Source organism: Chaetodon trifascialis, chromosome 1 (assembly GCF_039877785.1).
Source record: "Chaetodon trifascialis isolate fChaTrf1 chromosome 1, fChaTrf1.hap1, whole genome shotgun sequence".
NCBI classification, from domain to species: Eukaryota; Metazoa; Chordata; class Actinopteri; order Chaetodontiformes; family Chaetodontidae; genus Chaetodon; species Chaetodon trifascialis.
In genome coordinates, this window is record NC_092056.1 from 28,655,449 (window position 1) to 28,682,948 (window position 27,500).

Consider the following 27,500-nt stretch of genomic DNA (forward strand, 5'->3'; position numbering starts at 1 on the left):
AGCAAACCATCCCAATAACCCTCTTTTTCTCATGATGCTTCTGCCAAGAGCCATTTTATGATTTTGTACAGAACAGCACTGTCTGATGTATTTTTCGAGAGGGAGGACAAAAATCAGCCATCATGTTGCTCAATGCCCTGCAATCGGCTGGCGACCGGTTCAGGGTGTACTCCGCCTCTCGCCCATTGTAGCTGGGATAGGCTCCAGCCCCCCGCAACCCCGAAAGGGATAGACGGTATAGATAATGGATGGATGGATGTTGCTCAATGTTCTTACTTTAAAATCTCAGGCAGATGGATGCTGGATTTCTGCAGAGAATGGGAGAATGGTTATGACATACAACAGTATAAATCTTCATGAATGTCCCTTCCAGTGGAGTACTGACAGATCATACAAACAAAGCGTGCGTGCGTGCGTGCGTGCGTGCGTGCGTGCGTGCGTGCGTGCGTGCGTGCGTGCGTGCGTGCGTGCGTGTGTGTGTGCATGTGTGTGTGTGCGTGCGTGTGTGTGTTTGTGAGCAAGAGAAAGAGCTAATGTGAAGTGTTTGATGTGTCACAGGGTAAAGTGAAAAAGGTGTGGGTTAGGGTGTCATTAAGGGCATGTGAGACAGTTTAACACGTATTCCTCCTGAAAACTGCAACCAGAAATAGGTCATTTTATCTATTCATAGACATGCTTTTCAAAGGAGAATTTTGATGTTAAATGTCTTGATTAATGATTGATATGACAGCTCAATGGCTAATTCACCCACAGGCATCTTCATTGTTAGCTGGGATGATGGCTGTCCCCACAGCTGCGTGTACACTTCAGTATTTGTACAGTCAGACTCGCTATTTTCCAGTCTTGGTCCAGTTTTAGCTCACGCTAAACTGAGGTCAGCTAAGATAACCATCTTAGGTCTGGTTTTGTATTTATCATACAGATATGAGAACGGTAGCAATCTTCCCCTTATCTATTCTCATTCTATTTTTCAAAATGTCAAACTACCTTTTAAAACGAATAGTTGGAGCAACATCACTCTTTCTAGTTTAGGAATAAATCAGCACAAAATGCAGAAGCACACAAAGACTGGTATTTTGTTCTGTGTGTCAAGTTGCAGATGACGCCTTGTCATGAATAAATTTACTAAACATACTGACTTGGCTTAATTTAAGTCAGGGAGTGAGTCATACAGTTGATAGATTTTCAGTTTGTTGCCCAACCATCATCTAAGAGAGACAGAGAGACTGACGCACGCACATAATATCCAAATGTTGGCAGATACAGTTAATAGATTCGGACAGAAAAAGATTCTGGTGGGAATACATGGAAACAATGAAAAGCCAAGATATTGCGTGATAATAGAGAGAAGAAGAGGTCAGAACTATGCAGAGATGCTGACATAAAGAGAGAGAGCTCCCTGGAGTTGGACAGTGAGAGGTGTAGACAGATGTGCCTCAGGCAGTAAAAGACTATGCATGTGTTTATTAAATGGACTTTAAAAGCATTTCCCTTCAAAAGAGGCAGATGTGATAGATGGTGGCAGTGAAAGAGTGTGTGTGTGCATGCGCACTTGTCTGTGTGTTTGCATTTACCTTTGTGAACGTCTCTTTTCGAGCAGTGACAGAGGGGGAATGAGATGTTAACTGAATTCAAGTTAGCAATTAAGCGGCATGAAGATAAACCCCAGAAATGTCCTCCTGAATCTACTGGCTCGGCTGAGTTAGACATAATGACTTATTGTAGACCTTTAAGCATTGCCTCGCCAGCAGGTAAACAAAATTCAGGAACTCTGTAGTAACAAGACTGATCTGTTAGTATGACAAGCACGTTGGTATTTTTAGTTGGATTTTAGATTAATGTATACATTTGACTTATCATTAATTCAGTGTAGTGCAGCTCTGCTGATTATCCAGACATCATTTAGCATGACTGTAATTTATTTTGGAGTTGCTTTTTGTTGATTCAGTATCAGTACCATTTATTGCAATTAAAGGATAGTTCTGTTTACAATATGACAATACAGTAACATCGTTAAATGAGGTGGGACAGGCTAAGAAGCTGGAATTTTTGGAAGATCAGATAGAATGTAAAAAGGCCTAACTATTTTACCATATCATTTATTTAGAAGCAAGAGTGAGCATGCCCATGTGGGCATTAATTAATCATTGCACAGAAAAACTTTGCATGCACAAATGAAACAAAGCCTTTGAGGTTGTTCAGGCAGACGACTTGAGCCCATCTCAATGCTCACATGGCATACTCTTCTCACTGTGACATATATCCAACACATCCTAACTGCTGGTGTGCATAAGCCATCTGTGTGCTGCTGCTACTGCTGCTGTTGCTGCCTCTGTGCTTATAGAGTTTAGCAAGCCCTGGCATCTGCCTGTAGGCTCTGTGTTTACATCCCCTTAGGGGCAAGTTGTCAGTTGATCAATTGATTAAAAGTTTTGTTTTAAGTAACAGTTATATGATAAGACACAACACTGCCACCAAGAGTGGAAAATTTAAGAAAAACTAAGCTTCAAGAGACAAATCATTTGACTTGCATGACAAAAGTATCAGTTGACTCATTCTCATTCAAATGGTGTAATCGTCCCCTCTCCCTGCTGTGCTGAGCTTCATTCACATAATCCACTGACTGAACTATGTCAAGTCCAGTAGTTTAAAGCTGAATATCTACACATAGATTACAAGGATAGAAACTATGGCCAAACCGATGAAAATAGGATCCAAATTGTAAGCAAATGGAAGTATCCGGCTGTGGGCTCAGGAGTTAGAGTGGTCATCCACCGATCAGGAAGTCGGTTATTCGATCCCTGGCCTTGGCAGTCCACATGCAAGTATCAATGGAACCCTAAACCTGCCCCCAATGCTGTGCCATCAGTGAGTGAATTCATATGTACATCGCTTTGGATGAAAGGGTCTGCCAAATTACTAAATGTAATTATAAGTATCCTTTAACCGCAAGTGTGATCCACTTATCAGGGTTTGCTCCTCGCGAAAGGATTTCCCCCTTTGCAATGTTTTCTACTACCATGTGCAGCATTTTGCAGAGCCTTTGAGATATGTCAACCCCCCTTTGGTAAGTGTCTCAGGCTTGTGAAGCAGTGACATGTGATAAACAGCACAGCTATCAGTGCATCATGGAGCACATTATGCAGTATCCAACATGTATGCAAATCTTTGCCTTCAGTGTTGTCACAGGTGGATTTATGATGGAAAGGACTAGAACAATTTATCGACAAAGTCACATGATTGATTTTCGCGCCGTGTACGTGAGGTGTAAAACTCTAATTTAATCTTGCATCCGTGTAGGTGAATGTGCTTAACAGTGTTTTTTCTTGTTTCACTGAATTATTTTCTGTTTTTCTGCTTGCAGGCTGCATGAGAGACATACGCCTCAATGGTCGTTACATGCCATTGGACAGCCAGCCACGAGATGGGGTTTCCCAGGTCAGCATACAAGGCCTCTCCCTTGGGTGCTCGTCTGACTCGTGCAAAAGGAACCAATGTAGCCCCCCCTTCACCTGTGTTGACTTGTGGAGAGTGCACGAATGCAGGTACACACATGAGCCCATATACACCAAATTTAACCGGGCAGTCGAGCACATTCACACTTGGTTGTCTCACATACACACTCATCATTTTGACACAAAGGCATGGAGACATGCATTTGAATCAGGTCACTCAACCTCCAAAGCCATTTTTCAGCTTTTGACCTTGGTATTATTTTTGTCCATAGCTACATAAAGGTGCTTTGAAGTAATCTGGCCCTCACCTATTTGAGAGCTGGTGAAATGCAAATACCATGGCAACCATTTAATGGCACAAGAAGCATTTTCTCACGCATGCATAAGGAAGATGAGCTGTCAGCAAGAAAATGTGGCAGCCAATAACCATCAGCTTGAGGTCGAAGACACTCAGAAAAAAGTCCAGGCTGGCATGATAGAAAGCAATCACCAAGCAACAACTGAAGCAAGAATGACACAATGGACTTATTTAAAACACAGAAATCATACAACCTGTTCATGAGCCTTGAAACCCTTTTAGACATTCACCTTTCTATGTAAATGTGATGGCAATTTACATAAACATTACAACAGCAATTTTACGAGCTATGTAGTAACATTTTCGTCACACAGAACACGTCTGAATTGAATGCAATTGGATCAGACAAGATAAGAAAAAAAAGAAAGAAAAACAAATTTGTACAACCAGACTGATAAACTGACCAACACTATTAGAGTGCTTACACGGTCAGGTAGCATAAAACAGACAATAGAATTCACTCTAATGATGTCGAACAATCAGATGTATCAGTGGATTCATCGTCTCGCTGTCTCTCTGTCTGTCAGCTGCCTCTCACACATCAGGATCCAAATAGCATGAAAGCGCTCTTTACTTTCATGTCAGAATGAAACCATAAGGGACATTCATCTCCAAAGACCCCCTCCTAAGAATAAAAAAATAAAAACAAAGAATTATCAGTTTATTATTTTTATATATTATTAGCATATTATTAGCATATTATATATATATATATATATATATATATATATATATATATATATATATATATATATATATATATATATATATATATATATATATATATATATATATATATATATATATAAAATATCGCAAATTAATCGCACATTTTTATCTATTCTAAATAGGCTTGCTTTGTGCAAATGTTTTTTACTGAAAACAATGTGTAGTGTTATATTTCACACTAACATTCTCACTTTGAGCAGTCATTCACATTTGAATGAATCAAATCTCACACAATTTAACACTGTCAATAAACAGATGAGAAAAAAATAAATACTTGGTTACAAAAAAGCCCCTTCAACAACCCTTTCTAAGGGATCAAAACAGGGTGATACAAGATAAAGTTACAAAGTGCACATCATTGTAAACTAGGACTCAGGCTATAGTGCAGTTAAACCATGGCTTAAACTTTCCTTTTTTAAGTTTCCTTTGAACACAACAGCATCCATATGCCTCTGTCGAAAGCCATCCATTGTCACCTGGTTTTGACAAGGAGGCGGCAGAGAATTCGCATTCGCCGTGTGTTTGGCCATCAAGTGGTATTTCAGACTGGATGTGCTGCGATGATAACTCAGTTCACACCGACAATACACACAGATAACTTTGGTCTTGTCAGTCGACCCATCAGGCAACTTTTTGAAACTAAACTTTCCATTCAGAATCTTGTTCGCATCCATTTTGGCATTTCACACACACACACACACACACACACACACACACACACACACACACACACACACACACACACACACACACACACGGCAGTCTTACCTCTAGTCGAAAGAACACTCCCATATGCACTATTGGCATGTCCGTTGCTGCCTAGCTTACAGCTAACGTCTGTACAGTTGGTAAATTGGCTGTTTGATGCTAATTAACATAAACAGTCCATCAGATTCATAGAAATGATATGATAAAATTATATATATATATAGTTTACAGTAGTTTAGTTTTGTGGACAACCCAAAATATGATGTCCCCATATGTGGCACCAGGTCCTAGGAGGTTGAGACTGAATAACAGAAAGCTATCACTTTAACAGATAGATGACACCAGCAGTGGTGTGTTTTCCATGTCTAAAAGTGCTTCCAAAAATAATGCACAGATTTTACACAAGGATTATTTTAGTTTTTCCTCGCCACTGTCGCCAAGTGCTCGCTCATGGGGGAATTGTTGGTTCTCTGTAGATAAAAGAGCTTGGTCTGTACCAGCTCTAAAGTGTCCTGAGACAACTTCTGTTGTGATTTGGCGCTATACAAACAAAATTGAATTGAATTGAATTGAATTGAATTGAATTGAATTGAATTGAATTGAATTGAATTGAATTGTCATGAGGAGTGCTACTCAGCCTCTGAACACAGTTGCGTAACATCTTCTTTGGCTCAGGTGGGAGCAGTATAAGAAAGTATAAGTATAAGAAATGATGCTATGGGATTGCACTATGAGAAGGGCCCAACTGCTCTGGAGCCCAGTATTAAGAGTATCTCACTCTCAGCTGCATCATCATTATTTTTTAGTCTGGCTTTGCAAGTCCCACAACTGGAACTGGAATAATAAATCTACCTCTTTAGACATTTTTCAGGTGATTACTGATTGTGTCAGTGACTCTGAGGAAGCTCTGTCTGGTGGATCCCCTTCCCAAAGTGTTAAGATAATTGCTCTGGATGAAAGATGGGTAGAGATCACAAATTCACTGGTGCTAATTCTGACCTTGGCCTCCCTTTTTTCTACAGCCTTGATTGCATGGTGAACAGTATTTTCAGGGTTGTGGATGTTAGTGTACATACACAGCCTAAATTAACGTGATTTCATTGTACCTGGCTGCCCAGTTTCTTGATTAAAAAGGAAAAGCTGAAATGACAAAAATGTGAGGTGACTGCCAGCCAATCTCCAAGTGCCAAACTGGTTGAAGGTCATCATGAATTATGTGTTCAATTTGTTTTCTTGTGAAATTGATATCCGCTATTTGAAAAACAAATGAGCAAGGAAACTCATTTGGCCTCTTGGTCATGGGCAGGGCGTCGCATGAACTCTGTCATGAGGATTCAGATCACAGCTGTGCTGCTGCACCCCCTCAGCCTGCATGACAGAGGAGAACTGCTGTGGTGCAGCTTCAAACTCAGTCCTCCAGTGCTTCATTTGAAATTGCACATTATTTTAAAGTAGCTACTGCACACACCTGTGGGTTAAACAGTCCAGCAGATTTTGGCAGAATAGTCCAAATGCACCCAAAAGCACCAAATCATTTATGTGCATTGCTTAGCAAATAAAGCAGGAATTGTAAACATGGATATATGCCAGGGGGGCTTAGTTGTTGCAGGCTGTGCTGGTGTGCGTGTTGCTACAGGTAGTTAGTGAAAAACAGAGCAGGAAGTCCAGTTTTAAGTCTCTTTAAGTCAAACAAAAGGACACAGTAGGAGCATTTTCTAGGATTGTAGGATTGTACAATTCTGGCAAGTCGTCTTGCTGGCTGGTTGTGCTGGCGAGGTAAACGTGATTAGCCACGCATAGGAGCTTTCCAGTTGACACGTAACTACACTGCAGCAAAAGTTGAGCCAGGATCAATTTTTTGCCAAACAAATGTCTCGTTTGTTTGTTTTTCCACTTGTTGGAGTGCTCTGCCACGACACGCCCATTAGGCTCTGACCGTGGTCTCATTCAAAATTAATGAGGAGGCTGTGTTTTAGAGGCAGTGTTATTGTCAGTCCAAGCAGCCTGAGAGAGACTTCTGAAAGTTAAAACCCCACAAGAGCCAGTGTGCTCAGCAACAACCATGTCTGCTGTTAAAAGGTAATGAACAAGACAGTGAACCCCATCTGCTCAGTCACCAAGCTAAACACTGCAAATGTTTGAGCTCATTATTCTCCCAGCCCCTTTGACCCTGATGGGATTCACACTTTTGCTTCATCAACATTTTGCATGCGCTACTGTACAACATTCTGGATGAGGGTTAGTTTGTTTGTCAGCGGGCAATGGGAAATGTCGTGCAGTGCAAAGCCACAGCAAACCCACTGCCCTCTCCTGTGGCAATCAGAGTGCTCTCAGCCGCATATACTAATCTCAGCAATTTTTTCTGCCTTTGGAATCGGCCTTCATTCAGTCTCTGTAGCCTCATAGCTTTTAATCTTGCCTTTCCTTTTCTTCCACTCCTCTGATCCACTCACCCACATCATCAAGCTGTTTTTTTTCTTTACAATGGCTGTCATTCTCGCACTCTGTCTGCCCCTCCATTTCTTGCTTTGTACAGCTCTCATCTTGCTCGCTCTTGCTGAGTTTTTCAACACCCATACTATCGCCATTCACCTACCACACACACATACGCAGACACACATATGCACTCACAGTCTCCTCCTCCGTCCCCATGCTACTTGCTTCATCTTGCTCTCTTTTCACCACTTGACCTGAACTTTGGGCGATTTGATTGGAGTTGTGTTTGCCGCAAGTCCTCCAAGCACAAGTGTGTGAAACCTTGTACTCTGTGGCCACAGCCATACTATTGTGTGGACTCTAACACACAGACCAACACTGAGCTAAGGAGCGTTAACTAACTACATTATTCTGCAGCACAGGTTATTTTTGAAAAATCTCTGTTCAGGTTTGACACATCCAACCAAGCCAACCAACTAAGATAGGGTTAACTAATTAAGTAAACTCAGCTAATTATAGCTACAAAGGTTAATATTTAGCTGATAAAATCTAGCAGTGTAAGCTGTAATTTCAGTTGACAAAATCATGAGTATCCTGTGTGAAATAAAAGACATGCATAGCAAAAGAAACAAAGGGGGAAGGGCTTCATGTTGGGTGCAAAAACTAATGCTGAATATTAGTTTAGTGCAGCACCATTTACAGTGCAAAACCTTCTTGTTATTAATATTAGTATTATTATTATTATTATTATTATTTGGAGGGACCCTGGCTGATTTGCAGCATAATCAGCAGCTCTTTTGGATTTTCTTGCAATTTCTCCCTTCACTGCCCATTAAAGAAAGCATATTCTCTTGTGCAGCAGAAGACATAAGTTGTATAAAAGTGAGATGCAAATCTCTTAAAACTAGTCTGATCTCTTCAAAAATTGTTCAAAACCAAAAGCGATCAGCCTTAAGAAATTCCACACCCACATCCACCCACCCAATTCCACACTGAGAGTACTTCCGGCGCCGTACGAGCGGCAGCCCTTTATAGCAGCTCGCTAGACTTTAAGAGTTTTTTCTTATCTTTTTCTGCTTTCTTGTGCGTCTTCTTTTATTCTTTTTAATCTACGTGTTTGTTAAAATCTGGCGCATCAGAGACATTAAACACGGTGACTCTGGCGCTACTTCGTAATCACTTTTTACAACCCGTACACTTTCTCCGCGTCTGTGGGTCCGTGAGAGACAATGGCTCCCATTGTTTACAGTAGGGATCAGCTGCTGGCCCTGCGTAACACAGCTGTGCAGCCGGAGGAGCGACCTGATGTCCCCCGCGAGTTAAGGACGAGGATGCGGGGCTGCTGCGCAGGGATTAAACGTCGCGTCAGGAGGAGAGCTTACAGGCTGGCAGCGCTGACCCGACATGAGCAGGACTACCGGCGGTGCAGTTTGCTACTGTTCACGGAGACTTGGCTGGGAATGCAGCACACGGACGCGATGGTTGTCGCTGGATGGATTTTCACTCGTTCGAGCGGACCGGACAGAGAAGAGCAGTAAGAGGAAAGGAGGAGGGCTGGCAGTGTTTGTGAACGATAGATGGTGTAACTCCAGGCACATCACTGTCAAGGAGCAGCACTGCTGCCCGGACATTGAACTGTTAACTGTTAGTCTGAGGCCATATCATCTGCCACGGGAGTTCTCACACGCCATAGTGGTGGCTGTGTATATTCCCCCCTCTGCTAACGCCGACGCAGCCTGTGATGTCATCAACACCGTGATCAGCAGGCTGCAGACCCAGAAACCACAGGCCCTCTTACTGATCTCTGGGGATTTTAATCATGCCTCTCTGTCCTCCACTCTGCCCAAATTCATCCAGTATGTCACATGTGCCACCAGAGACAATAAAACACTGGACTTATTCTATGCCAACACCAAGGAGGCATACGAATCATCACCCCTCCCTCCTCTGGGAAGAGCTGATCACAACCTTGTTCATCTCCTGCCTGTCTACAAGCCCCTTGTCAACAGGCAACCAGCTGCGTCCCGCACAGTGAAGAGGTGGTCTGACGAGGCTGAAGAGGCTCTGAAGGACTGCTTTGAGACAACCGTGTGGGATATATTCAGCGACTCTCATGAGGAGGACATTGACAATTTGACAGACAGCATCATGGACTACATAAACTTCTGTGTGGAGAACACTGTACCCACCAGGACTGTACGGTGTCACTCCAACAACAAACCCTGGATTAATCCTGACATTAAGGCTCTTTTAAAGGAGAAGAAGAGGGCCTTTAAGTCAGGAAACAAAGAGGAGCTGAAAACTGTTCAGAGGGAGCTCAGAAGGAAAATCAGGGAGGGGAAGGACAAATACAGGAGGAGAATGGAGGAACAGCTGCAGGAGAACATCACCAGAGGAGTCTGGAGAGGCCTGAAAACCATTTCAGGCCACCAGAAGCCAAACTCTCAGGCAGCCGGGGATTCAAAGTGGACAGATGAGCTGAACACCTACTTCTGCAGGTTTGAGGAAGCATCTGCCCCTCCCCCAGCTGTACCAGCACTGCAGCAGCCCTCCTTTGTTCTGCCAGCACTCTGCTCAAGTACCACCCCCCCCCCCACCCCCCCCACAGTATTCAGCTCACCACCCCCAACGCCACCCTCCCAGCCCACCAGCCACTTCACAAGACTCTCAGCCCCCCTGCTCCAACTTGTCCCTCACACCTCTCCAGGTGAGAAATCAGCTGAGGAGGTTAAAGACCAGGAAGGCTGCAGGACCGGATGGCCTCAGTCCCAGACTCCTCAGATCCTGCTCTGATCAGCTGAGCGGGATCATTGGACATTTGTTCAACCTGAGTCTGAGGCTGGGAAGGGTTCCGCGACTCTGGAAGACGTCCTGCGTGGTACCTGTGCCAAAGACCCCACATCCCAAGGACCCTAGCTGCTACAGGCCGGTGGCACTAACATCACACCTCATGAAGGCCCTGGAGTGGCTGGTCCTTGCCCACCTGCGCCCCCTGGTGAGATTGTCCATGGACCATGGTTCGTGTACCAGCCTGGCATCGGAGTGGACGATGCCCTCATCTTCCTCCTCCATTGAGCCCTGTCTCACCTGGAGCTGCCGGGGAGCTCTGTTCGGGTCCTTTTCCTGGACCTCAGCAGTGCTTTCAACACCATCAGGCCAGCCATCCTGAGGAACAAGCTGGAGCTTTCAGGAGTGGACCAACACCTCACATGCTGGATAGTGGACTACCTCTCCAACCGCCCACGGTATGTGAGGACACGGGACTGTGTGTCAGGGACTGTCCTCTGCAGTGTGGGGGCCCCCCAGGGAGCGGTGCTGGCACCGTTCCTCTTCACCCTCTACACAGCTGACTTTTCCCACCTGTCACCCACCTGCCACCTGCAGAAGTTCTCTGATGACTCTGCCATTGTCGGCCTCATCACAGATGGGGACGATAGGTCATACAGAGGACTTATTCAGGATTTTGTGGACTGGTGTCAGCAGAGCCACCTGCTGATCAATGCGGATAAAACCAAGGAGTTGGTTGTGGACTTCCGCCGCCGCTGCCCGCACTCTCCCCCATCACCAGTGAACATCCAGGGAAGGGACATTGAGATGGTCACATCTTATAAGTACTTGGGTGTTCATCTGAACGACAAACTGGACTGGACTCATAACACCACTGCACTTTATAAAAAAGGACAGAGCAGACTCTACCTGCTCAGGAGGCTGAGGTCTTTTGGGGTGCGTGGGGCACTCCTGAAGACCTTCTATGACTCTGTTGCGGCCTCTGCCTTGTTCTATGGTGTAGTCTGCTGGGGGAGCAGCATCACAGCAGCTGACAGGAAGAGGCTGGACAAACTCATCAGAAAGGCCAGCTCTGTCCTGGGATGCCCTCTGGAACAGGTGGAGGAGGTGGGGGAAAGGAGGATGACAGCCAAGCTGTCCTCCATGACAGACAATGACTCCCACCCCCTCCAACACACACTCACTGCACTGAGGAGCTCCATCAGTGACAGGATGCTACATCCGAAGTGTGTGAAGGAGCGATATCGCAGGTCTTTCCTTCCTGCAGCCGTCAGACTTTACAACAGAAACTGCTCCAAGTAGGAGGTACAATAATATGTATAACAATCTGAGCAATAACTGAACTGAACAATTTTTTTGGAAAACAATCTGTGCAATAACCTGGGCAACAATCTGTGCAATATTTCAGTACATTATTAAAGCCTGTAATCTGTGCAATATTTTTTTCTGTAAACTGTGCAATATTTTAGGTTTGTAAATACTATTCCCGGTACACCCTTTTGTATATACTTTGTGTTAACTGCATGCACTTTGTCTTTTAATATTCTATTCTGTTATTGATGCTGCTGTGAAATTCGGAATTTCCTCTCGAGGGACGAATAAAGGAATATTGAATTGAATTGAATTGAATTGAATTGAATTGAATTGAATTGAATTGAATTGAATTGAATTGAATTGAATTGAATTGAAAACCTTACCTGACACTAATTACTGTGAGTTAATGTGCATTCGCATCTATGTTATGATAAGCCACTTGTCACAGCACTGATTCCAGTCAAGGAGTGACAGGCAACGATAAGAGCAGAGAAAAAAGTAGCACTGTTACGCAGTTGACTGACAGGCGTCCTGTTTTCAACACCTACACAGAGCAAGCACGCATAATGAATAGGCCTACTGACAGTTGAGCTTTTGTTATGGCAGGCATTGTAATCCCATCCACAGTTAATTACCTTTGAAAATGTTGTGTCTCAAACAGCTAGGTCTGTGTTTTTCCTCTCATTATCAAGATAGCTTTCATTTAAAACTATAATAAAAGAAAAGCATGACACTATGACAAGGGATTTTAAATAATGCTGATTTTGCTTGTCTTGGACAAATCATTCCACTTGTATTGGCCCTTATGGCAAAAATAAAATTAGATTTAGTCTCATTTTGAGACTGAAGTAGCCAGATTCTCATGGAAGTGAATGTATTGTAGCTCATGTTGAAATGCTGGAAAACGGTTCTGCAGCTCATAATTAGAGAAGCAAACAATTTGACAGTGCTCCCTTCTTTTGACACTGGTTTAAATTGCCTAACACCTGCATCCCAGTTTGGTGGTCAGCCCCTAATGCTCTATTACCACTGGGACCACTTTGGACTTCACTTTCCACATCTGTTCCAGCTGTTCCTTCAGCCCCTGGTGCTTCTCGATCTTCTCATGCTCCTTCGTTCTGATGCAACTGTCAGCTGCCACATCTATCACAACTGCCCCCTTCTGCTCCTTCTCAACCACCACTAGGGCTGGTTGGTTACCCACCAGCTGCTTATTAGTCTGCAACTTGCAGCCCCACAGAATCTTAGCTCTGATGTTCTCCCATTTTGCCTAAAACGTCTCTTCTGGAGGGGAATACAGACCCGCGAGACGAGTTTAGTTGATGGAAATATGGCAGGTTGTGGATGGACGGGAATTGATTTATTCTTATTCTTATTATTCTTTTGGGTGGACTCCTTAAGTTTTGAGTAAATTGTCCTGCAAATGTCTCAAGCCTAAATTGAGCATACCCATGCAAGCATATGCACACACACAAACATAGATGAGCATACACACACTCTCGTCGCCTGCCTTTTGTTATTATGTGGAGCACATTCTTTTGTTTGTTTGTTACTTTTATTGATTGCTGAGATAGCAGTGACCTTTAATGAAGTTGGGTCAATATAAAAAAAAAGCTTGGATGTATTAAACAGCTTTTTCCATGTTCTGCAGCTTAGCTTGCTACATTTCTCTGCATAGCTTCGTTGCAGTGAAGCATCATTAATGTGGAGTAACTGGCAGCTTGTCTCACTACACTTTCTGAGTGGCTTGCTTGCCCACTATGTGGCTGCCACATAGTTGGCGCTCCAAGCATTTGGGGGTTTTGTCACTGGTCACTCTCCAGCTGCCAGTCCACATTCCACATGGTCTGAGCAGGGCCTTCCCAAGCAAAGTCCCTCCAGACAAGAGCTACTTCCATCCCCAATATTATAACATATATTTCTGGTATAATACTATGAATACCAAAAACATGTTCGAGTGGAAAAAATGTTTTTTCTGGCATTATTTGTGATAAAACATTTAAACATTTAAATCCATGTGACTAAAACTCTTGGTTAGCCAACTAAAACACTTAGTTAAAGGTTGTGTGTATCCTCGAAACTGCACCAATCAACAGTTTTCAACAATGGATCTAATTAATATGCGAGGATGGAGTCACACAGAGAATTATCATCCACCTCTCCCACAGCTCTGTGGAGTGTTTTGGTGTCTCTAAGCTGGTTGTTTGGTTTTTCAGCATTTACTGTAAAAGTGGTTCAGTTTCACCACTTTCATCAGCCCTGTTTCCAGCAGAACCAGGCAGCTTATTTGACTTAGATAAACCCATTGTACATTGCCTGCACAGCATATATCAGTTGATAGACAATGTTAGCATCCGGTGAACAACATGGAGTATTTAGCAGCTAATGAGCCAGATATATTTTTCTCAGGAGCTGGTGGAGTCAAAATTCCCAGAAAGTTGTTTTGTTTATTTTTTGAAAGCTGCATTGTTTATTTCAGCTGCATTTATACTCTACATTAAGGGGTTACGTCGCACCTACGGCTGCTATTTCAGGCTCTGAGGTTACGCTTTAAGCCTTCCCATAGCTGATGTGCAGGTCTCAATAAATGGACCTACACATTGGAGGTACAGTGGCAACTGAGATATCACGAGAGGGCTGCAAGAAATGTGATTGGTCAGCATGAGCAGCTAATGTTTGTGTTTGCTGCTATTGGAAAAGACAGCATGAGGCAAGTAGAACAAAGACTAAATAAAAATTTCCTATAACTAAAGCACTATACTGCCTGATCATGTGCATTGTTATGTATCTAGCTTTGCAGTGGTGTTATCAAAAGGTGAAATCTGACCAAAGTTCACCTTTAGAGTCCTCTTATTCGAGTGTTTGAATGACACATTACCGCCACTGGCAAACTCCCCTCTGCTGTGAGAAAAATTGTGTATCACATCACCACTGCTGTCCAGTGTATGCATGGACATGCTGATAGATAATAACATGTAGTACAGTGGCTCACGTCTCTAACATCACTCCATGATACTTTGCATGGAGACGCTTACACCCTCATCCAACATACCAAACCTCTGAAATGTTGCCAGTGAACATAGATGGCTCACAGGAGACAGAGTTTGGCAGAAGATACAATTAACCCTTTAGTGTTTTGTCTGGATCCGTTTTCAGGTGGAGGAGGAAAAGCTTTGAGAGCACCTTCTTGAATTGAGTGTTGCTGTTTCATAGTAAATTTGAGTCAATATTTATAAGCATGAAGAAATCCCCCGGGACCAGAGGCGAGACTCATCTCTGATGTCATCAAAATGAACAGCCTAGAGCCGCTCCATAGACATTGAATGGGATGCTGAATTAATGGGCTCATAAAATGTTTGTTTGAGCTGTTACACCCAAATGAGCTTTTAATTATAGTGGTGCTCTCTGAAGTGAGGCAGAAAATGTGCCCCTGTCTGCATAAAATCATTGTAGTTATTGCCCATGCTGCAGTCAGCATTTTCATCTCCTCCAGTTCATTCTCTGTAGAGGTGTATGCTTGTGTAGGAGCACAGATCAAAGGACAGTAATTAGCTTCTTTCACTGTGGGAAAGGTAATAAACATCCAGTGAGACTTCATTTTATCCTGTGTATTTGCATTCATGTTCATTATATCCTCTCATTCTATAACTGGATTTGTTGTATGACCATTGTTCCTCTATATTAATTTACATTCTGTTTTTTTCCTTTGACACATCTGTTACTGTCTCTGTAAGGACGTTTCCTCAGAGGGATTATTGTTGTTAGAACTCATGCTCATCCAAGTGATCTAACCTACATGCAATCTGCAATTCTTTTGTTTTCCTTTAATTCTTCTTCTTTCTTTCCCTCCCTGTATTGTCCCTGTCCCTCCCTTCCTTGCAGATGTCCCCCTGGCCACATGATCCGTGTGAACGGGACCAGCAAGTCTTGTGTCTACACCCTCTGTGCTACACGTCCTTGTCACAGGGGGACCTGTGTGGCCCAGTCACCGTCCAAATTCACCTGCCACTGTCCAGAGGGTTACAGAGGGCGTCACTGTGAGACGACACTGGCCATCTACCGGGAGGACGTGGGCCTGAGCTTCAGCTCCCTCTTTGCCATCTGTATCTGCTTCATGGCGTTACTAGGTAGCTGTTGCATCCACTGCATGTCACACGTACAATAATGATGAGATAACTGAAAAAGGGCAGCACAGCAGGATGGTTTTTATATAGTGTGTGTTTTGAATTTGTGATGGCATCTTGCCTTCCCCTATTAAACATAGATGTTAAACAATCACAGTGTGAAATGGAACCCAACCAGGATCAGAATTTACCCCATCACAGGACTACAACAAAGGAAAAATGAGTTATTTGTCAGCTTGGGGTCTATTCTCATTATTTTGTTCAGTATGACAGTTTTCATAATATCGCTAATAACACTATCATTATCTTACTTGCTTGCTGCCTGGCTTGCTCTACAGGGATGTGGATATGGCAACGCTAGGACCTCACAACATACAGCACTTTGAATTGGATGTAATAATTACTGTACAGGACTCCTTTTGGTGTAGGCTCCTCATGTTTATCTACATCTCTCACAAATAATGATAAGAAGAAGAAGAATGTTTGGACAAATTGTTGAATCTAAGTAGTGAGCTAAGGTGAAACACAGTGTAATGTCTTGCCTGTCTTGTCTGACTTCTCGTAGTTGTAACTCAGTAAATGAACACTTAACACTTAGCTCACTGCCTCTGATATCCATCATGAATAAACATCTGCAAATTGTCTTAAAAACTGGAGAAAACATACCCTCCTTAGAACTCAGGAAACGTGATTCCTCAGTATCAAACTAATGCAGTGATAGGTGTCAGTGCATCCATGGATAAACTGCAAACACAGACCAGTTTGTGCCAGTTCACTCAAATGAAATATGGCTTTAAAAAGGAGCCCACATAAAACTACTTCTTACTGAATCCATTGATATTACCTGTTTTAAATTTTTGGAGGGGTTGCACGGGCCACAGTTTTGTCTGAGCGGACGCCCACAGTGTCAGACTTTGAAAAACCCTGAATTAGGGTTTAGGAAGCCACTTTTGAATGCAATGAAAGGGGTTCATAAATATAAACATATATACTGAGATCATGGTATAACAGCAACTTATAGAATTTTACTGTGAGCTGTGTGCAGCGTTATATAGCTTAGTGACAGTAATGAACTGAGCATAGTTGTCACTGTAGTCAGAAGGTCTGTGAAGGATTCAGAGGTTAGAACTACAACTACTAAACTTCTGTACTGTACATGCACTTCTTCTGGCCTCTGGGTGGATGGACTGCAAAACAGTGTCTGATTGTCTATTGTTAAAATCCACATATTTCTGTCGGCCTAACTGTCTGTTTTTACTTCATGAATATTCATCCACCTGTACCTTTAGTTCTGTGTTCCTAGTCCTAAAGGATCCTCTGCTGAGAAGGTGCCTCAGGCACAGCCGTACACAGAGGATGAGTTGTCAGTACAATGACATGTTCCCCTTGTTTAATTGAGGACAATACAGCAGGACAGTAAAGAGCAGCATGAGAAAGAGAACAAGAGGAACAAAAAAAAGATCAGAGAAGTACAGAATAAACGGAACACAGCAAAATACAAGAAGAAAAACAAGAGGGAGCCGAAAAGATTACAAAGCTGAGACAGTACACAACACAGCAAGAGAAGAGAAAGCGGGAGATATGTAGTGCTGAGAAGGAAGGTGTCAATGTCACATTGCTGATGGCCATAGCTGCTTGACTCATTGGTGATTCCGAGGGCATCTCCATCCCACCCTGAGACCAGACAGACACAGCTCAAATTATCATTTCTCCTCTTCTTCTCCGCTCCTTTCCACAATATCTCCCTTCAAACTTGGCTTTGGGCTCTTATTAAATGCGACATCCAACCTTGATCCTGCTGAGGTTCAGTTCTGTTTTAAGTGTTAATTACTTGATTTGTAGGCATATAAGGTGCTGTTTACCCAAACCTGCAGAAATTGAGATCAATGCTCCAGGGCCTTTGGTAGTAATTTCAATCGGTAGAGCATTCCCTGCTTCATCAGTCAAGCGTTCTTCACTCTGAAATTTAAGTAGCGGCAAGAGAGACTTTTTTTAATGCCTTCATCCAATATTGGTTGTACAATCTCCAAATGTTTGAAGAGCAAGAGCAAAAGGAGGGCAGAAACTCTCCCGATGAATCCCTGAAGAAAAACGAGCTGTTCTTTTTAGAATTTTACAACTTTATGATCAGTGAAGATTAGACCAAATCCACTCTGAGACAGACTGCATATGAAGTCATTGTCCACTCTCATATGGTCACCTCTGAAATGTGTGGGTACACAGAAGAGTTTCATACAGCAAAATCTGGCAATAACCGCATCATAGCCACGTGACTGAACACTGATAGGTTTTTTACAGCCCGCCTGATGCTGTGGCTCCAGCGTTGGCAGTGATGATCAGCTGGACCATCTTTTTTGTCAAATCGGGTCAAATGTTTTGTCCAGTAATTTGGTACAGCTTCACAAAGCCACTAGCATGATGGCTGTAGACTGTTTGACTTATTTAATAATTAAGGAGAATCTCAATCATTTTATAAGATCGTTCAATATGAATCTAGAAATATCATCCAAAATAAATCAATATGGGGGAACATTCAGGACTGATGTGACTTCCGTAATCATTTTTCGTTTTCACTCTTTTTTTATCATCTTAATTGGGAAACTTTAGAAATTGGGAAAGTGACTTTGCAAATTGCTTACATAGTCGAGTTGATGCCCCTGGTCTGAACTGTTTCATCCAAAGAGGAGGCTCGCAGTTGCTCTGTTACTCTTCTATTGATGAGAGTGGGAGACTGGCAGAGCTGACCCAGTGGCAGTCCCCAGGGTGCAACTCTGAGGCTGTGAGTTCAGAACGAAGTTTCTAGTTGAGAAACGTCAGCACAGCTACACACCAAGTCAAAGTCCAGTTGGCTATTAATGATTAATAACAGCCCTCTGAATTTATCATGTAGCTTGAATATTGATTTGGTACTCAACGATGGGAATTTATTTACTCAGTTTGCTTACATATTTGTAGCTGTGTGTAAATATCATACTTTCTTCACATACACCTTTTCACCCTCATCTTGTGTTTCTGTTGCCATTGCTCTCTCTTAACATTGTGTCACTGTATTCTTAACCTCATTTATTGATTATTGATATGCTTACTTATTTATGGAACTGTCAGACCATGCACTTTGTTATGGTTTCGTGCATTATTATTACATTATTCTTCTTATTCCATTCCTGTTTCTGTCCTTTGCAGAGTACTAGTCTAGTCTACACAATACTGATCTGATGCATCTTTAATAGTAACATATAGAACTTGTTTTATTCTTTTCACTTGAAAGAGAAAGTTCAACTCAGTCAGAGACAAACTGTTTTTGGAAACAATCCGTCAGGGTAATTTAGCCAAAATTAGCGAAGTGAAAGATATATATTTGTTCTTTAATACAACCACTTCATTTATTGTCAAATTGTAATAGATTTTTTTTAGAAAGGAAAATACATTTTATTTCAAAATGGTGAAAGATAGATGGACATTTATTTCTATTTGCTAATGCCAAAAAAAGGTTTGACAAGCAACTGTATTGCTTGAAATACTTCTCAACAAAATAATTCATGAATTCATCTGAAACATTAAAAATGTACATCAAAGCAGCAACACACCAATTTAAACCAGGTTGTTTAAACGAGGACAGGTTACACAATGAAAAATAAGGTAAAGGAACTAAAAAAGGGAGAGATAGGAGTGTGTGTGTGTGTGTGTGTGTGTGTGTGTGTGTGTGTGTGTGTGTGTGTGTGTGTGTGTGTGTGCGTGTGCGTGTGCGTGCGTGCGTGCGTGTGTGCGTGCGCACGTTTGTGTACTTGTTTGTACTTGTAAGTTTTGAACCAACAGAGTGAGGACATTTCTGGAAAGCGAGGACATTTTGGCCAGCCTTCACTGGGTCTGTGTGGCCATACAGGTTTTAAGTGTTGAGACTGAAAAAGGATTTCAGTTGAGGGACACAGATGTTGGTCAGTGAGTCACATACTGAATTTATCCATACCATCTCTTCTCCCAAATGAGCTAAGCAGTCAGTTCAGTGATTGCTGTCTTGATTCTATCACACCAAGTCCTTCAAGGTGAGGATATTTCCAAGGTTATCTGTGTGAATTGTTGAGAGTTTGGAGGAAGATTGAACGAACAGGATGGCAGTTAGTATAGCACATGAACATAGGCCTCAATCTGGCAATGAAAAATAATCATAATGGCCCCAATGGTTTATAATAGCTCTAAAGATCAAGGTCTTATATAGGAGAGGCAGTGAAGAATGGTCTATGTTTTACTATATTATTTTTATGTATTTGCTATATAAATCACATCATGTTTTTCAAGAGATCATCAAAAAACATCAGTGTCAAGACAAACATCCGATCCAATTCCAAAAACCAGCTTACAATGCCCAAAAGCAAAACAGTCAATTTGATTTGAAAGATTAATGTCAATCTTTGGTGTATAAATGCTCCAAACAGCAGCAGTCTGACAGCACAGCAGCAAGCTCACGGTCAAACCCATTTTAATCATGACTAAACACAGCGGAGACAGCCCCACATTGAGTCTTCCACCAGAGTCTTCATATACTGCAAAATGCACAAATCTCTCCAGCTGAAAGTGCATGAATACCTACTTAAGTCATGTGGAGCTGGATGTACTGCAGAGGAAGACGGGAGAACATTGTGATCCGCCTAAGCAATGTAAGTCAAAAATAATCAGTTTGATAGGGTGTCTGTGTTTTCTGCTGAAGGAAGCTGGCGTAGTTCATGGATGCATTGACGGTCATTACAGCTAGTAATGCAAATAGAAAGATGCCCGTTCTGAATCTTTGCCTCATCGCCTCCTCACGTGTAACATCATCCAACTTCAACTTCTTGGAAAGAAACACAGAAGCTGATAGTCATTTAGAAACACAAGAAAAAGCAGATCAGACCAGTGCTGATTTTCCAAATGATTCAGCATCAGACATGGATGTAATTATGTTAATACTGTAACAACAGTTCACTTGTAAAAAAAATAATCTTCATCTATGATTTGTTTAATTCACTTTCACACACAGTATATTATGGGTAATGCATTGTATTAAGTGCCAATAACAATACATTTGAATTTTCAAATATGTCATTTTCTAACCGTGTGTCTGCTCAGTCATGCAGATCAGATGTCTGTTGTATGGTTGTCTTTGTATGTGTGTTAGCCCTCTGACTGCAGTGTGCAGGTTGTAACCAAGCCCCAGTGTTCAGCTGTGTGGTGACTTCAGAGTTCACGTGCGTGCGTGCGTGCGTGCGTGCGTGCGTGAAACCATGACAGACAGCAGAAGCCATCTGAGATTTCTGACACTTCCCCAAACACCTTTTTCATTCTTTAAAAAAAAAAAAAAAAAAAAAACTATTCACCAAACATTTCAAATAGGACATAGAGTATGATCATTTTGAAGGGTCATTAAAAAGTTACTTATCACAATGAATAATTTAGTTCTTTTATAAGGGGGTAGCTATTAAATATAACTAATTACTATTTTTTCAGTAATGAGCAGAATGCTGGCCCAAATTCAGGAACAGAGACTATGACCATATCCCGTCAGATGCTGGATTAAATAATATCCATGTGGCTCAGGCCCTTTTCCAGAATAAAATGTTGCCATTGAACATTTCCACAAACCATGAATATCAGTGTTTCTGCAACACTGCAGGTATCAAAGTGATCCAGTTCAGATTACAGCTACATGTACATGAGCTGAGATTCTCAACAAGAGGAGAGGATGGTGGTGGAGTAACAAGGCGAGATGTTTGGACATTGTCCAGCTGTCTTCATGGTGACTAGACTGGGTGTTTTCAGCAAAACCTTGGGACATTCTCCAGCCATTTTTGCCGCGAGAAACCAAGGTATTTTAAGCCATAAAACTGAAAATTGAAATGTAAAGAAACATGATATTTGAAGGTTTAGAAATGTAAAGTTTTAACATAACTGTGCTTTGCAGAAACTTATGTTGCATGGCTACAACTTCATGCTCTATCATGATCAGCTTCATTAGCCAAGCATGTGAACACGTACAAGGAGTCTGACTTTACACACTGATAGACATGCAGCAGTGGTCCACCACAAGCTCACTGGTTCTGCTGATATTGAGCTGCGTGTGACTGCTGTTCCACCATGTGATGAAGCTCTCTGTCAGTCCTCTGTACACCTCGGTAAGAATAGCCTTTAAGTGAAGACAGCAGGTTTCTCACTGGAAATTATTCACCAGAATTACACGTCAGTATAGTGAGAACTTCCATTTTTCACTACATATATAGACTGGAATACAACTGAGGCTGTAATTCTGTCTTACCAGCACATAAATATGATGCAGAGCTAATTCAAAGAAATATCAAGAATGCATTGTGTGTTTTTCAGTATTATACTCTGGTGGTACTCAACTGCCCATGGTCAATGGGTGAATTCTTCTCTCTGCACGTGGTATGATGCGGCTGGATTGATATCAAAGGCTGTTCTGGCTGCTTAATTAATGTTACTTCAGGTCAATGTTCTTCATACAGTTGCTCAATCATTATTTCGTGATGACAGGTCTCTTTATCTTGAATCTTGAATCTGGTCTTTGGCAGCCTGCAATATGATCTATGAATAGAAATGTCCCGATCGCCTTTGTTTCATCTAGAACAACACTTCTCACAATGAATCCATACACCTCTGATAGTTGATATCCTGCTTTTTTATGTATTTTATGTATTCTATAAATAATTGACATATTAGCATCTTATATTTTGGACATGTCAGCATGTTTGGACATGTTTTTTTTATATACATCCTGTAAATGCAACATTAGGATTCACTGGCCACATGATTAATCTGACTCTCCTTTTAGCTCTGATTTTGGTCTCCGCCAACTCCTTTGGGAAATATCTGGCTCTTAGATGCTAAATGCTCCACTTTCTTAGGTGGTTGCAAATTTATTTGCTGTGTGGTACTTGGCAGGTAGTATTGAGTGCAGTTTTTTTCTGCCTACTGCTGCTGGAAACAGTGCTGGTGAGAACAGCGAGAGTGAACCAAACAGTAAAGTTGGGGGCCATAAAATTAAAACACTGAGCTGGAATTGTTAAAATGCTCCAAACTGCAGAGTCTGTGCTAATCCTGTGTAGGTTTGTCACTTCAAGCGACCTGTAGCACATCCATTTCATTTGTTGTTATTAGAAAAATGTTGATTACAGCAGCTATGGGAATAGAGAATTAACTTCCCAGTATATATTATGTCATCCTGTTGTACTGCTGACTGTATATTCTTTAAAACTTCAACCATCCATTGACCATTCATCTCTGCAGTTCCTGTTTGTGGACTGGACACTCTTTGCATTCATATTTTAACAGTAATGTGGCTAAATGTCTCTGGATCACCTCCACAACTGATTCAGATGACCTGAAATCCCACATGCTGTTGGAGGTGCTTAGACCTGAACTCGACAATAACAAACTTAAGTGACTCAGGATGTGTGGCTGAGGTACAGCTGGAGTGAAGTGTGCCCCTATTCACGCTATCTTTACAAGAGAAGGAGGAGCAGTGTGTTGAAGAAAGTACACCATTAGATCAATAACAAGGCCAATGGAGAGAAGAAAAGACAGGGACAACAGCCAATAGAGTGAAAGGACAAGAACAGGTATATTGGACAGATATTGTCCTTGGATTAAGTATTATATTAGGTTTCCATGGAGAGTTTTACTGCACCGTGAGCTGAATGAATGACACAAATTAAAACTTTGGGGACTCATTTACTTTCAGTTTTTTGGCATGAAAATAGTTGGTGCGGGAAGACTTCTGTTATTGCAATTGAGGGGAAGTGTGTTCCTGAACAGTGTGTGAGCTGGAGAGGAACTCAACACCTGCAAGCAATCAGTGAGTTGTTTTTGTTCAACCCTAGGATTTTCTTACAGGCGTCTTCATTTGAAGGTAGAAATCAGTGAAAACTTCATTACTCTGACAAAGTTTTAGACAAGGTTATTAGCAAAAATATTGGTACTGGCCTTGAAAAAACTATATTGGTCAAGCAATAGCACAAAAAGAGCAGCAAGAAGAAAAGCAGCGATAAATAAATAGAGTGTGTAGAGACAGATGGCTGCAGTAAACAGAATTATAACTTGATGAGGCTAAAATCAATACTATGTTATTGACTTGTGTTGATGTACTCATAGACACTGATCTCATTGCAGGGCAGCTTGAATATTGATTGTCTGACTGGAAATCTTATTACACACACACACACACACACACACACACACACACACACACACACACACACATTCAGCGCCATTTGAACTGCTCAAAGTACAATGGATTTGCCTGCTCATCAGATAGCAGCACTGTGCATCCAGTCTTCGGGGCAGGGCAGAGCTTTTGAGAGGCCTCAGGAGGAAGTTAAAGTTCCGCCTGTCTTTTCATTCCTTTTAGCGGATGACAATGCTTGCAAAAGTAAATGGGAATTGGGATGCATTCCCTCAGTATCAGTTCATTCAGTTCCAGTGCTTTCTATGACTGGAGCAATTTGGAAGTGAACCAGTTACGGAGGCTTTGAGGAGCATGTGTAATATCTAGTGTGGTGCAGATAGCCTAAGGCGTCTGCTGGAGATCAGGAGTGGCTTAGGGGTTTGACCTATCGTAACGATTGTTGTTAAAGGCCACGAAAAAGAAAATAGTTACAGGCCGTTAGACAGAGGGAGGGTAAGTATAAAGCAGGTGTGTGAGTTAAGCAGAGGGAGTGAGAAAGTTAAACAAAAAAAAGTGATGGTCAGAGAGTCCACAGGACCTTGGAGGCAGTGTAAACAAATAAACACATAATCTCTCTTTTCAGGCTCGCTCCTCTCTCTCTCTTGCACACACACACACACACACACACACACACACACACACACACACACACACACTGTCAGAAATACTGATCAAATTCTCCATTTCTGTTTGCCCTCCAGAGAGGGCCTTTGAACAGAGCAGATTCATCTTGTACGCCCTGACCTCCAGCTTCCTTGCTCACTTCCCCATGGATATCACACTAGCCACCTCTTCATAAAACACACACACGCTGCTCAGCAGATGGGAGCAGCAGGAAGCAAGTGTAAACACATGAAGACATAAACTCCACCACCATACACCAGGCAGTAACAGACCTCTTATATTACAGTTTCTTTGCTACAGTCTATCTGCAGGCTGCATTTCCCGCCTCGTATAGTCCACGCTAATGCACAGACGATATCAGATCAGATTTCTCTGTGCACCTCTATTCACATCACATCCTGCCTATTTTGCTGAATGTTCACTCACCTGAGTGAGAAAAAGAAAGCAGTTACAAAGTGCTTTGTAAAGATGAAATAAAAAGATGTCCAATAAAAGAATGAAATACCCAACAATAAAATGAGATAAAAAGAATGAAATAAATGGATAAAATATATTTAAACCAGTAAATAAGTCAAAGGGGTGACATTAATGACAGGCTGATGATAGTTAACAGCTAGGTGGCTAGTAGGATCAATGTACACAGCTAGCTAACACACTCATAACTTCAAATCATTAACTTCTCAAAAAATGCTAATTTGGTTAACTTGTGTCTTGTTATGATCATCTGCTCCCAGACTTCTCTTTAGCAATATCACTGCCTGCCTAGAACCCAGCAATTATCTTAGGGAATGCATTTTTAATGGAATGAGGGCCAAAACTACGAGTATCAGACCCAAGCTGCAATAAACCAGAGTTATCTTTCAGCTAGCACGCTTGGAAACAGTCACAGCAAATGAAATGTCCGAGTGAAGTTGGCTCGCTCACTCCGTCCTCTTTTCCCTGACGTTTTCTGGTTAATTGCTTGCTGTGTAATCACCAGCAACTGTCTATCGGACAGAAATGTTTGTTGCGTTGTGTGTGTGCTGTTACATGTAGTGTTACTCATCAAGACATTGCTCCATAGCATTGAAGGTGATTAAAAAAACCACTACAGGGAACCGTTTGTATCATCTAAAGTTGGACTTATCTGTAAAAGCACTAGTTATTGCTTCTTCCCAGCGTCTGGTGTTGTGCACAGTTCAAAGACTTAGTTCCAGTAAATTATTTTTCTGTCATTATCTCATTCTGTCAGAGGACTGTTGTTTGATGCTCTCATTCTTATACCCAGCTTCACATTGTCATTGGCTTTGGGAACCTCCGCGCTGTTGGACCACCTGCTAGTTTTTTGTTTTTTTTTCTGTCTTTGGGAAGCTCGGGGCTCCCCACAGCACTGAGCACCACTGACCACCACTGAACACCATTGCAGTCATGCCAGGGGACTCAACCTGTTACCTTGTTTTTTCCAATTCACTGCCTGACGAACATCAAGGCCATTCTGCAGCAATCTGTCTCCTGTTTCCATGTGTCTCCTCACACAACAAAAGTCTTTCAGTTTCCTTAGCGTTTTTTGCCTTCTTGTTCGCTGCCATTAAAAGCCACAAGACTGCTCTAAAAATGAAAGAGTGAATCTCTTGAAACAATTTCATCTGATAAATCTGCCAGGCACTGGAGTTGTGGTGTGGGGAACAAGTTGACAGTAAATGAATATTGATTTTTCCCGCCGTTCTGTGCAGCTGGTTTCTGGCCGAGTGGATTTGCTCTTACAGAGTTGTCCGAAGGTGGGCTGTTTAATGGGGTGTTCTCATTTCACAGGGAGTGTCAGTGCTGGTTTTTGGTGTGCTTACATGATGGATTGGCTGCTGAGTTTTAGTTGTGATGTAGGAGAAGGACGTGTGGGTTAAAGAGAAAAGGCAGGGGTTGATGGAGGAGAGGAAGGAGCAGTGTTTGTTCAAAAGATATGTTTGAATTGTTAAGATCACAGATTTTACACGGTGATGTCTTTGCTCAGATTAATAAGATTTGAATAGCCAGGGTATTTATAGTGCTGCCAGTTAAAATCGTCTGTGGTATGTGATCGCTGCTGCTCTCAAATGGGATTAATCACAGCTCGTCTATATACAGTCTTTGCAAAAAGAGGCTTGAAGACAGCATATGACTCAGAAAATAATTCAGTCAGGCTCAATTAATGACGTAACAGGGTTGTAAATTATTAAATATTATCTCAACGTTGCACTCCAGTTTCTACATGTTTCTCCCTTTGCATGAAGAAAGTCCTTTTGATTCAGCTGTTTGACTTGAGAAAAAAGCACTGCTGAATAAAAGTGAAAAAACATGTGTGTGTGCGTGCGTGCGTGCGTGCGTGCGTGCGTGCGTGCGTGCGTGCGTGCGTGCGTGCGTGCGTGCGTGTGTGCATGCAAATGCTGCCTACAGTCTGGTTTTACTCAAGTTATATCACCTCCACACGTTACCATGAAGTGAAACTGGAAGTGATCCCTTCCACATCTCTTCTCCCACATACACTTTTTAATTAATGTTAACATCTCCTGGAGTCTTTCAGAATATCCTTGTTATATGCAGACAATTCACAAAGCTGTCAAAAGGCACTGGGAGCATACAGTACAGTGTACTAATTATCTGCGCTCCTGCTGGCCAGGACATCATTAATATTCTTTGAACCTATTGTAATCTACGACCAAACACCGTCTGCACAGCCTGCAGTGGCCATAATCTGAAGCATTTTCTTTGCAGGGCCTGTCATGTAATCAGCAGTTATA

At 42.1% G+C, this 27,500-nt stretch overlaps 1 protein-coding gene across 1 annotated transcript in view; it reads left to right on the forward strand.

Annotated features, from left to right (window-relative positions):
- LOC139329523 (neural-cadherin) overlaps nt 1-27,500 on the forward strand; it is a 325,949-nt gene that overhangs the window by 294,256 nt on the left and 4,193 nt on the right. Inside the window, exons 34-35 of the mRNA XM_070959899.1 lie at nt 3,365-3,545; nt 15,670-15,914. Of these exons, the coding sequence (XP_070816000.1) occupies nt 3,365-3,545; nt 15,670-15,914 (426 nt within the window). The remainder of the gene's footprint in view (nt 1-3,364; nt 3,546-15,669; nt 15,915-27,500) is intronic.